General features: G+C 37.0%; 1 protein-coding gene across 1 annotated transcript in view; it reads right to left on the bottom strand.

The window, feature by feature from the left end:
• Positions 1-5,895: 5,895 nt before the first annotated feature.
• Lrrc9 (leucine rich repeat containing 9) overlaps positions 5,896-13,097 on the bottom strand; it is an 87,088-nt gene continuing 79,886 nt past the window's right edge. The window contains exons 33-34 of the mRNA XM_036205631.1: positions 8,183-8,332; positions 5,896-6,020 (exon numbers count right to left, since the gene is read on the bottom strand). Of these exons, the coding sequence (XP_036061524.1) occupies positions 5,896-6,020; positions 8,183-8,332 (275 nt within the window). The remainder of the gene's footprint in view (positions 6,021-8,182; positions 8,333-13,097) is intronic.

Genomic DNA, 13,097 nt, shown 5'->3' with positions numbered 1-13,097 from the left:
GGCAAGCCTCAATGAAACATTTCACTATTAGGATAAGAATTTGTACTGTAACAAGCTGATAATAGGAAAAAAATAAATAAAAAAAAAAACAGAAAAAATGCGTAGCTTTTCTAAATAGCATAGTTTAAGAATGAGCTTTATCTATTGCTATACAGACCAAAATCAGAGGAGATCGGGCGCATTCAGGGTGGCATGGCTGTAGACCAGACCGAAATCAAAACAGGACTTGTTTATAACTCTGCTAACTTTCTCTGAAACAGTGACCTCAGTCTTTATTAACACTGGGTAATATGCCAGTCAATCAGAATTCATTAAGAACCAACAGTTTACCCACTGAGAGCTTTTTCTTTAAGGTCAATGGAATAAAAATGTTAAAGCTGGCCTTGTGACTATTTACCCCTTGTAATGGTGAAGTTACTTTATTTTTAGCCTCCTTTTGATTAAAACTAGTGGTCAAAGATGACAAAGCCCCCACAAGGGATTCTGAGGGTAAAGTGCCGGGGCTACCCAGGCTGCAATCACAAACAATTAGGAAAAACGTACCAAACACTTCAGTTCTTTCTCCAGGCTGCATGGCAAATTGCATTTCACATTTCAGGCTTGTTGCATTTTAAAATAAGGTCTCAAACTAAGCAATTTTCAAGACAACTTCAATCAAGAGATATTGCTTAAATTTTGTTATTGCTATAGAAATGAAAAGACTGATTGTCTGTGTGATTAGCCTTGAAGATTGCTTTGGGAAGAGTTTGACAGTCCTTATAACATGTCTATTATCATTTACAATCTGTGTAGAATTGAATACTACATTGACTCTCAAAGACAGATTTATAAGGCTTCCTCTTTATCTGCTAATTTTAATTCCACAATTTTAACACGAATCAATCCTTGTGGTGTTAATGTGTAGATAATGTACTTTTAATCATGAGTAAAATTTTTTCCCAGTCATTAAAAAAATAAACATACAGTGGAATAAACTTAACCCAATTGATGCCTCCTATGTGCAAAAATTTGTGCTAAAGAGTTTGGCAGACAGATATATCCAACGTGAAGAAGTTGTGGTTTAATGACTAAAATTTACAAAAAAGAAAAAAAATGAACAAAATGAGTTAAGAAAAAAATTGGTGCTTTTGTGTTCTTACGGCTTCTTTGTGTATGTGTGTTTCTTATAATTTTTGTTTCTTTTTCTTAAATCTTGAATTTTAAAAACTTTGCTTATTTTCTAGAGAGAGAGAAAGAAGGCATGGAGCTGGATGGGTGGGCAGTTGGGGAGCTTCTGGAAGGAGATGAGGAAGGGCAAACTGCTCAGAATATATTGTATGAAAATTATTTTCGATGGTAAAAAAAAGAAAAGAAAAACAGCACCAGCACCAACTGCAAGTAAGTTGTGTTGAATATTGCCTGCACTACCTCATTTGCTATATATAAAGTAAATCATATATGGATTAAATTGGCCTTATGCTGCACAACCACAGAGGTCACTGCACGCCCACTTATTTTGTGTTTCTTAGGTGATAGATAATGGGTTAGAGGCGTAGTGCTTCACAGAAGAATAGCAGCACCTCCTGACGTGGGCTCTTCCGTTTAGGATAGTGGGATAATAGAGATGAATAAAACAACTTTGGAAAGAAATTTAGTATTAGCAATGGTCAAAAATGCATATCTTTTAACTGATTAATATTTTCCTATGGGAATTATTGAAAGGGAGTATTTATCCAAAAATATGTTTTTATATACTTAGAAGCCAGAAAATAATTTTAACAGCTGGATGGTGGTGGCACACAACTTTAATCCCAGCACTCAGAAGGCAGAGGCAGGCACTCAAACTCTCCGTGAGTTTGAGGCTAGCCTGGTCTACAGGGCAAGTTCTAGGACAGCCAGGGCCACACAGAGAAATCCTGTCTCAAAAAATAAAACAAAACAAAAAATTTAGCAACTTGAATGTTGCATCCTTTTATAATTGAGAAAACCACAGTATTTTTTTTTGGTTGAACATAATAGACCCATTAAAATCATAATCACTGCCAGGTGTGGTGGTGTACTCCTTTGGTCCCAGAATTTGAAAGGCAGAAGCAGGTTGGTCTCTGTGTGTTTAAGGTCAGTCTAGTCTCTGTCACACACACATAAAAGATGGTTATGTTGTCTTTGTAATATCATGGAAATATTTATATAAATAGTATAAAAAGTTGTATGCAGTATTCTAATTCTGTAAAAATATGCAAATAAAGAAACTTGGAAAAATTTTTAACTGACAATTTTGCTAACATCATGTGGTGATATGTTGTGTCCCCCAATATACTGTGCACCCTAATAAACTTTATCTGAGGATCAGAGGAAAAAGCCAGTCACTATGGATAAACATAGAAGTCAGGAAATGGTAGCACATGCCTTTAATCCTAGCGTTCGGGAGGCAGAGATCCGTCTGAATCTCTGTGAGTCCAAGGCCACAATGGGGAACAGAGCCAGGCATGATGACACATGCCTTTAATCCCAACACTAAGAGGTCTGGAGTAAGTAGCTGGGCAGAGAGAGGAAGTGAGATGCAGAACAGAAAGGCATATAGGCGTGGGTAGACAGGAAGTAGGTCTCTCTTTGGCTGAGGATCTCCAAGTGGTAAGAACGTGGCTGGCTTCTTTCTGCTTTTCTGGTCTCTCAGTTTTTACCCCAATATCTGGCTCTGGGTTTTTTTTTTTTATTAATAAGCCTGTTTAACAATTCATCTTAAAACATCATGATGATGTCTTGATGTCACTTTGAACAATCATTTAATGTTTTTTTTCTAGGCATCACATATTATTTTGATAAAGTAAACTATTGTGCAACAGCCTTTGTGTGCATTGCTGTGGGGATGTAAAGGGATACAGCTGCTGTGGAAAGAATGATGGCTCTTCAAAAAAATTAGAGCTACCATATGATAGCAATTCTGCTCTGAGTATGTACTAACAGAACTGAAAACAAGGACTCAAGCAGATATTTGTACACATAGTCATGGAAAGGTCACTTAAATAACCCAGAGGTAGATGAATTGCTAAACCAAATGTGGTGTATGCACACAATGGATTCTTAGCCATCTCTAAGGAGGAGGAAGACTGTGACACACACTGCAGTATGGATAAACCTCCAGAGCATGCCTGGTGAAACAGTCCACTCACACATTCGTTACACCGATATTATATAACTACACTTATAGAAGTTATTTATAGTAGTCAGATCCATAAAGACAAATAGCAAAATGGCAGCAGATACTCTTGCCTAGAGGAGAGGAATTTATTTCATGGGGACAAGGTTTGGAGCTTTTCAAGATAAAATGATTTTAAAGATGAATTACGATAATGATGATGATTGGAAGTGAACTGTATGCACACTTAAGATAATTTTAAATGGTAAACTTGGTGTGCGTTTCAATCTACAATCTATAAAGACAAAATGGCTAAGATGGGAGGAGAGCTGTGCTCGGTGGTTGAGTGCTTATCTGCATTCAGGAGGACCTGGGTGCTATAACCCAGACATGGTAGCACACACTTACTTAGCACTCAGGAAGTGGAGGTGGTAGGAGTCCAAGTTCAAGGTCATCCTCTACCTAAAGAATTGGAGACCTGCCTAGGCTTCTTGAGACGCTATCTCATAATACATACATACATACATACATACATACATACATACATACATACATAATTATGTAACATGTAAATTATATATAATATTATCAAAAATGAAAAAAATGTTCTATGTATTTCATTGCAATATTTTCAGAAAGGGATCAAAAGCAGGGTCTTTTCTGATAGAAATAAAAAAGGGGTCTAGTTTACAAAATAAGAGCACACTACAATTAAAATTTTTTTATTTATAGAGCAGCTTGACAAAGAATCTTACATGTCACCAAATTATATTCTGTATAAACTGAAATTTGTCATTTTAAACCTGTTCTACTTGAGTATTTTCTATGCCTTTCTTTTCCTTAGTCCATAGGTAGTAGCAGAAAATGTAAATGTCAGTAGGGAGTATCGAAAAATGTAGTTGTGAGACTAAAATGAACTTTGAGCATTCAGTTACAACTTTAGAGGTGAAAGATGCTTACATGAGAGGAAAGGAGCTGGAGGTCCAAAGCAGTAAAGACTACATAAAGACACAATTACATAAACTTCTTATATAGTTGCCTGTTTCTATGGCTCTGTTTTGGGGATGTTATTTTTATATTCTCATAAGTTTTTTTTTTTTCTTATCGTTTTGAACCTAAGAGAGGTTGTATTCTCTTTACTTTTAGGAATAATACATTCGATAAATTTGTTTTACATGCCTACTACCACATTCTTGTCTTAGACAACATTCTTCAAAGTATCTGAGATTCAAAATGAAAGTGATACTTTGTACCCCAGACTGAAGTTAGGCATCACACTAAAATCATTTTGGTCTCAAACCACAGCAGTTTAATTGCCCCAGAGGAACTTACTAGCTATCTAATTGGGAAGTCAAATGGCACATCTAAGACATTTGGAGACTCAAATACTACTGCCAACAATATACTTTGTTTTCATTGCCTTATTCTTCAAACAAGCTCTTCAAGTGGCAGGCAAATGGCTACCAGAGACTTATGTCACTTCCTCACAGTTAGCCATTGTCGTGAAGGACATAAACTGAGGAAATCACTCCCTAAGTCCAGATCCCAGCTGCAGGCTGTGTGTGCCCACTCCTGTGACTGGTAATCCCAATGTTCACTCATAGAACAGGGATAGAGTTTCAAAGAAGAATGTGGAGAGGGGCTGGGAAAATTAGGCACAACAAAAGAACAGTTTCACTGTCCACTGAGCCAGTGTTTCCTCACTTTATCATGGACGCTTCTTTATTTAGACCACTGACCACTCCTGCTCCTGTCCAGTCCACATCTCAACCAACCGACTGCACAGTTGTCTTCCTAACATTTGAGTTCCTTTCCTTCATGGAACTTGCTTCCAGTGGGAAGGCCAACCCCATGTCCTGTTAGGGAAGGTGGAAAGTGCAAAGGCTTTTCTTAAGGTCCTGGGATTTTCGATGGAGACAGGCTAGGCAGCATGGAGGCAGACACAGTTCCAGTTCTTTTTGATGGCAGCCAGTACTGCTGGGGCCAGGAGCACTCAGGCAGGATGCACTTTGTCTGGGACAGAGAGCAAGGCGCTGGCAACCTAATTAACAAACAACTTAATCCTGATTGTGTCACTCAGTTCCTGAGGGCTCATACGAAAATCCAAGTTTTCCAGCCTTTCTGTTATGAGAGCTACACAATGACATCTATAAAGTAATTTTTTTTTTTCTTTCAGCCAAAACCACTGCTTGGTATACAGCTAATTCTTAGTAGTTATTTTGAAGAATAATTATTTTCTTCAAGATGCTAATGATGGGCGAATGATCATGTTTCTCATATATTTAACAACTTCAAATTCTAGAGTTTATTATTTCATGGCACCTCTTTTATGATGATATTAAATTTATTAAAGCAGGAAAGCATATCAATACATTTAAGAAACATTTTTTAAAAATATAGACGGATACAACTCTTCTTTCAACTAACTAAAGCCAGTCAATATTAATACTTCCATGTTCTATCAGTAATGTGTGACATCTAGTTTGATTCTCTGTTTCAAGCTTGTTTAACTGTACACTTGCACCTTTACCATTAATATAAATTAGCATCTTTTTCTTTTGAGTGGGAAGGGCTTGACATAAGTACAATGATTGTTATAAGGCTGTAGAATTTTCTAGATTTATATGAGCTATGTTTTCCCTTATACATAGAAATGCGTATACATGTTTATAAAATACCAGGTGTGGGCTATGTTCTTTCAAAATTCTAGTGGTGGCAGTTTAAACACTGTTTTTGTTGTTAATAATGGCTCAATACCTAAAGTGTCCTTCTAAGGTAAATTAACCAGGGAAATGCGCCAATTTTGACTTCACTGTTGAATGACTGCATTCATCCCTTTTAGACTTAGCTCTCCATTTGCTGCTCCTCCGCACTCTATAGAATTCCAGCTTGCTCCGCTTTTCACCTACTTTTTAACAGTTTAACATAGACGGTTGGATCAAGTCCATTGCTCCAATTGTGTGGAGCTTTAAAAGCTCTGCAGTGCCTCCCTCCTCTTCCCATTGTGTCTGGCTTCCCTGAGTGCTCTGCGCGCTGCGTTTTGCTTGGGCATTCTCTTTTCTAAACCTATTTACGTCCATTCTTTCAGAAGACACTTGTTCATCTGCGATCTCAAATTGACTTCTCCCTATTCTCTGTCCTTAACTAAAAATGCACCATTAACGGTGATTGAGCTCTTGCAAAGCTCTCCATAAAGTGTGAAAGGCTGTGTGAGACGAGGCCACAGTGTTTGCAAATACCTGTCTGAGCCAAATTGAGAGGAAGAAATGAGAAATAATTGGAAATGTATAAATGCTGTTGATATATATATATATATCACAAACAGATTAGTCTTTTTTGGCTGTTCATAGAAAGAGACAGTTGTAAAACATTTTGGAGGGAAGAGAGGGAGCCCCATGTTACACTTAAAGATGGAATAAAGAATAAAGGCAAGTCAGTAAAACTATCACAAGAGTTTATGGGGAAAAAAAACCCTCATTTTACAGCAAGGAAGGTGTAAAGAGCACATAGGTCATGGATAATATCTAAATGTCATCAACTTGATTTTTTTCAAATAAAGTATAACTGTTGCAGTTATGACTTATACAATAGTAAGATTGTTGTCTTTTTTCCTTTTAAAAACAATTGCTGTTAAGGCCGGGACACTTTGCTCAGCCTTGTTGTAGGGAGGGGCCTGGACCTACCTCGGCTGAGTCTACCAGGCTGGACTGACTCCCCAGGGGAGACCTTGCCTTGGAGGGGGTGGGAATGGGGGGGTGGATTGGGGGGAGGGCTGGGGGGTGGGAGATGGGAGGACAGGGGACTCCGTCGCTGATATGTGAAATTAAGTTAATTATAAAATAAAAATATTAAAAAGGAATATTTTTACACATTTAGAAACTAATCAGAATCATAAAATTCAAATGTAGAAGAAAATTTAGAATTATGGGTTTACATTTACATAACTGTAAAATCATACATTTTAATACTCGTGAAAAGCACTCACACTTGTTTATGGTCTTTTGTTTGGTAAAAATGTAGTACACTTTAATGTAGTGCCAAGATGTTTTATTCTGGTGCACTTTTCCCTCAGGACCAGGAATGAGAGGCCCTTTTACGCTTTTAGGCCATTCAGCAGCAGTTCAGCTGAGATCCATTCAGGTGAGGACTCAGAGGCTTCCAATCTGAGGAAACCAGATCAGCTGAGAAATTGGCGAGGTGAGGTTAGCTGTGGCTGGTTCTGTTTCTCTGATCTTTCAGAACTTACCCCAATATCTGCCTCCGGGTTTGTTTTTATTAATAAGACCTTTTAAGATTCATGCTAGAGAGAGGTACATTTTAAATAGTTTACAAAACTAAGTTAAATTAAAAATTTAAAGGTTAATGATACGATGGTATAATTAATATTTTTATGAAATAAAAATGTGTAGAAGCAGATTATTTTCAATAAAATAACTATGTGTTCCTAGCCAGTCTAGTTTTAAAAAGCAGCTATGAACTTAAATAGCAATTTAGTATTGATTTTCTTAGAAATATTTTAATGATGAAAGAAAGTCTAGAAAGATGAACAAGAAAATAGTTAAATGCTCCAAGGCTCTTTGGAATCTCTAGGGTTTCTGCAGAGGCAACTTTTTTTGATGAAAAATCAGTTTCTAGTCCATAAACAAACTGACTTGATTAGATCCACTTAATAACCAAAGGAATTTGACCATAGGTGCTGTCGCTACTCATAACTATGAATAATTTATTTCCTTTTATGTCAGTGACATTTAACTGAAGCTGTAATTAAGATCTAATATTATAAAACATTGAATGCTTCTTATAATGCGTGATAGCTTATGGGTAGGAACATAATGCACATTGCAAGTCTAGGATTACTTTAAAGACAGTTGTTAGTGGCTATAAACATATATGCACTGTACACCTGTACAACAGGATATCATGCATATTTTAGACAAAAATATTTACAATCATAGTTAATTCAGTAGAAGACTCTAGTGTTGTAAATTAGAGTGAGCGATAAGATCCTTACTGAACAATTATAATTACAGTTAATTGTCATCTGTAGATAGCAGAAGATTGACTTACCATCATCTACTTTCAATTCAGCAAAGTAGGCTCCTGCTTTGTAATTAAAATGTGTTAATTTCTCACATTCCCGATTGCTTGTGGGATTGAAAATCAAGTCATAATACATTTGATCGATTGCATGTAAAAATATGTCCACCAAGGTATTTACTGAGAACAAACAAATAATACTTGCAATGTAGAAGTTATACTTTTTATTCAAGCCAAATATATTGGAGGAGAACGAAATAGTTTGTAGTCTTTATGTACATTAGCTATTACAGAAAGCTTGCACAAGGTGCTGGATAAATAGCATGTAATTATTAATTACTAATTCATGTGTATTTGAAAAAGCAATGGATTTGGAGTTGAAAAATCTAAGATTAGACATATTACATACCATCCTTTTTGAATGCCACACATTCTTTAAAGAGATAGTTCATACCATGCCTATCTAATAAGAGTATTAGAATACGTCATTCAAAACGTGTGCCAGGAATAGAAGACATCTACAATCACTCCTATAAAAACATCAGTTACATTCCTATAAAAACATCAGATATTTTTTTTTGTTGTTGTTTTGTTAAACAGGAATGGGATGGAGACAAGTGGATTGCCTATGAATAACATGTAGCTTTGCCTACTCGATAGTCCCAGAGGAGTTGTACATCCCATCAGTGACATCTGCTATCATGGCAGGAAAAAAGTATGATCTGCTGTGCCGAATCATGTTCAGAATCACCCCCTTATTGCTTTCATATAAAATCACCATAATTTATATGAAAGGCTACTGAAGGCTGGCTATGTGTTCACTGTACTCTGTACAGTGCCTGGCAATACCTAAACTCATGTTCATTATTATTCTTTGTATCACCATTAAGTTATGTATTAATTATTTTATGTTCAATAAGAAATTCAGGTGTAGTTAAAATAGCATTTATAAAATATCCCCGAATTAAAAAATAAACATAAAAATAAAACACAACATTTATGAAAAATCCATAGGAGAAAAAGAATCCCAGAATGTTAAATAGATGTGGTGTAAATTATTCTTTTTTGTTTTATATTTCTCTGTTCTTGAACACTTTTCACCAGTGAAAACCTATTACACATATTTGTCCTAGTATTTTAAAAAGGCACATTTTATAAAAGTTTGATATTCGTTTTTATCATAAAAGGAAACAAAGAGCATGGAGTCCTAATTTCATAGTGGGTGTGCACACCATCAGACATTGCAATGTTGGAACTGCAGTGTAATCCAGACACCTTCTGGACATCTTCAGAACTGCACAGTTATTCTCCGAACAAAGGCCCTGAATGCAATAACTATTTAAAAACCACACATCAAGAAGTGCAAAATCAATCAGTAATTAGGTTTAAAATTTAACACATTACATGATTAATTTACAAAAGCTAGTATTTAAAGGATTAAAAAGCACAAAGTTTTTGCATGTACATTGGAATGATAGTTTTCAAAATACCTTTGGAACTATTTTCAGGTAGATTATAGGGTATGCACAGTCGGATAAAGATGCCTTATGTTTATACAAGTAACATTGCAGTACTAGGAAATTATATGCAATGTAGAGTCAATACTTTGAATATAGGGTACTTTCTAAATTGTGCAGCCTACTTATATCAAAATATGACTGGCAACTTTTTTATCGTTTTTTTTTTTTTTTTTTTTCTGAGACAGGGTCTCTTGTAGCTCAGGTGGGCATCAACCTCACTATATAACCAAGGATGACCTTGAACGTTTCATCTTTCTGCCTCACTTCCCTGATAACTGTTTGCCACCATGCCTGGTTTATGCTGGGACACGGATTGAACCCAGGGCTTTGCTCATGCTAGGCTAGGCAAGCACTCTGGCACCTGAGTCACACCCCCAGTCTGTTAGTCATCAACTTAAAAAACTTTATTTAACAACCAAAGTCAAACCCATATTTGATTGTTTTGTGTTATTTTAGACAATATAAAAGTTTAGCAAAATTTCAAATGAAATGTAATTATTAAAGGTCAAAACTTAGTTTTGAATGTGTATTCTTTTAGCCTGAAACTGCTTGTAAAATCATATCACTACAGACACAATTGTTAAATAGGAATTAAGCCTCAACTGTAACTCTGAGTGCCCAGAGCTGGCTACATTTAGGAGCTAGCAAATATGCCCACTTTTTACATTGATCTCTACACGGGTTTGACAGCTGTCCTGGTTTAAGGGTCTTTCTTTCCTCCCCTTGCAAAGAATAGCACTAAAGAGTGGCAAAACTCAGCTAGCAAGGGTTGGGGATTTAGCTCAGTGCTTGCCTAGCAAGCGCAAGGCCCTGGGTTCGAACCTCAGCTCAAAAAAAAAAAAAAAACCCAAAAAACAAAAACCAAAAAAACAAACAAAAAACCAAAACAAAACAAAAAACAACCAAAAAAAAAAAACAAAACAAACAAACAAAAAAACAAAACACCTCAGCTAGCAAAACTCTCCTTGCTTTAGCAATGGTTCACAGTGTTTGCTTTGCTGGCTCCTGCTCTCAGAGTTACAGCAAGCTTATTTCCTGTACAAACAGTTGTGTTTGCAGTGGTATATGATTGGACAAGCAGTCTCAGGCTGAAAAAGACACGTTCAAACTGAGTTTTGACCTTTAATAATTAATCAAAATTCCAATGAAATGGAGTTTCATGTAATTCTAATTGAGTATCGATTCAACAGTGAGTCTTCATAGTACAGACCACAATGAGATTTCAAAACGAACTGCTTCTAATACTGGAAGCAAATGTAGATTTCTAGAATTTGTTTCATGTCCTATCACTTTTATCTTCTGAGATTGTTGTATACTATAATAAGTAGCTCATGACTGTTACAGAAATTGGGGGCAAGTGCCTAAAATACTCATAAAGTTTAAGGCCAATGGTATGAAATCAGATTAACCAAGGGCAACATCTTCATATGGAACTGAAGTGCCTCAGCTATATCAGTAACGTAAGTTTTTTGTTTTTGTTTTTGTTTTTGGAGACAGGGTTTCTCTGTGTAGCTTTGCGCCTTTCCTGGAACTCGCTTTGTAGACCAGGCTGGCCTCGAATTCACAGAGATCCACCTGGCTCTGCCTCCTGAGTGCTGGGATTAAAGGCGTGCGCCACCACCGCCCGGCCAATAATGTAAGTAGCTGACTACTGCCTGCTAGCTTTTTCGTGACAGCTAATATAAATGTTTACTGGTTCATGCTCATTTTATTTAGGTAGTTATACCTGATTTGATCTGAGAAAGTTACTCCCAGGAATTTAAAAGCAAGGTAGGTATCAAATCACACAATGGCCGCTTACCAACTTAACGATTCAGATAACTGGAGGTAACTCTGCAGTCAGTGGCTTCTGCACTGTCTATGCATCCAGTTCCCAGAAGACAATGTGAAGGACAGAACCTCATTTTGATTCTTTAGAAACTATGTCAGCCTGGAGATTCACTCAGACAACTGCAGCCAGGGAGTGAGTGCAGCAAGCTGGAGCTGTGGGGTGGAGCTGTGAAGAGGCTGGAGGGTGGGCAGCTCTTGGAAATTCAGACAGGGAGGTGTTGCACAGTGGAGCCCACTCCAAGCGAGCATGAAGTGGGGACATTCTTATGATGGAGTTGGGCTGGGGTGGTGGGTCAACACTGGAGACAAGGTGAGAGGGAATTTTAAAGAAAGCTTGGAATATTTACAAAATTCTCTGCCTTCACAGTTTCAGAGTGTCGAATTTATTTGCTGTTTAAAATGTACGTGAGCTGCATTCCACACTCCTTGGGTGTGGTGAGTGGAGAGACAACCCAACAGTGACTGCTCTGGAGTTATTTTGATGTGCTCTCATTAGTGACTACTTCCTCTGTTTGGATCATTGTTCATTCTTAACTGTCATTTTAACCCTTTGAATTGTTATACAAAACTATAACAAAGTTATATAAAAACCTTTTGACAAAGGTTTCATGTATGTGGGAAGGAGGTCCTATGCTAAGAGATTTTTCCCAAGTGAGCAAAGTAAGCTATAACAATAGCCACTATTTTTATACATGGCTATCGAGTTTGGAGAGTTTTTACACAGAGAAAAATGCTAACAACACACAGATAGCTTTCCCCTCCTTCATCTTGATGGATCTGGTACATTCTTGCAGTTGGAGATGTAATGTTCTGATGTGATAAGAGAGGAGAGAGATTATTTCTCTGAGTTGTCACAAAACTGTTTCTCTATGGAAGCTTCAAAGATTATTTTTCAGGATGTTTCTGGTTTTTGTTTTGTTTTGTTTTTGTTTTTTGTTTTTGTCTGAAATCAGGAATTCAGATAGTTAGGTTATAAAATAGTAAGGAGCATTAAGCAGTAAGTTAGGTCACCCTTAAGTTCAATACATGCTATATGAGTTTTATAATATGAATTCCAAATTTCAAATAAAAATATGAAATTGGGTTGGGAATGGAGACAAAGCGAGGCAGGAGGATGGAGAGGTTACAAGCTAGTTTGTACTACACAGCTTCAAAAACATACACAAGCCATGAGTGGTGCCTCTCGCCTTTAATCCCAGCACTCAGGAGGCAGAAGCAAGTGGATCTCCATGAGTTTGAGATCAGCCTGGGCTACAGAGTTCCAGGACAATCAGAGGTATGTAAAGAGACATTGTTTCAAAAACCAAACAAACATCCCCCCAAAGAAAAACAAAAAACCTTCTAACAATGTCATAATTACTAATACTCAGTGTAGCTTACATTTTTGCAAACTAATCAATTTGATGTTTTGTTTTTTTTTTTTTTCTTTTTCTTTTTGGTCTTTTGAGACAGGGTTTTTCTGTGTAGCTTTGCACCTTTCCTGGAACTCGCTCTGTAGCCCAGGCTGGCCTCGAATTCACAGAGATCCGCCTGACTCTGCCTCCTGAGTGCTGGGATTAAAGGCGTGAGCCGCTGCCACTGCCGCCACCACCACC

Source organism: Onychomys torridus, chromosome 14 (assembly GCF_903995425.1).
Source record: "Onychomys torridus chromosome 14, mOncTor1.1, whole genome shotgun sequence".
NCBI classification, from domain to species: domain Eukaryota; kingdom Metazoa; phylum Chordata; class Mammalia; order Rodentia; family Cricetidae; genus Onychomys; species Onychomys torridus.
Note: the sequence above shows the minus strand (reverse complement) of the source record. Positions and strands in the feature narration are given on the sequence as shown.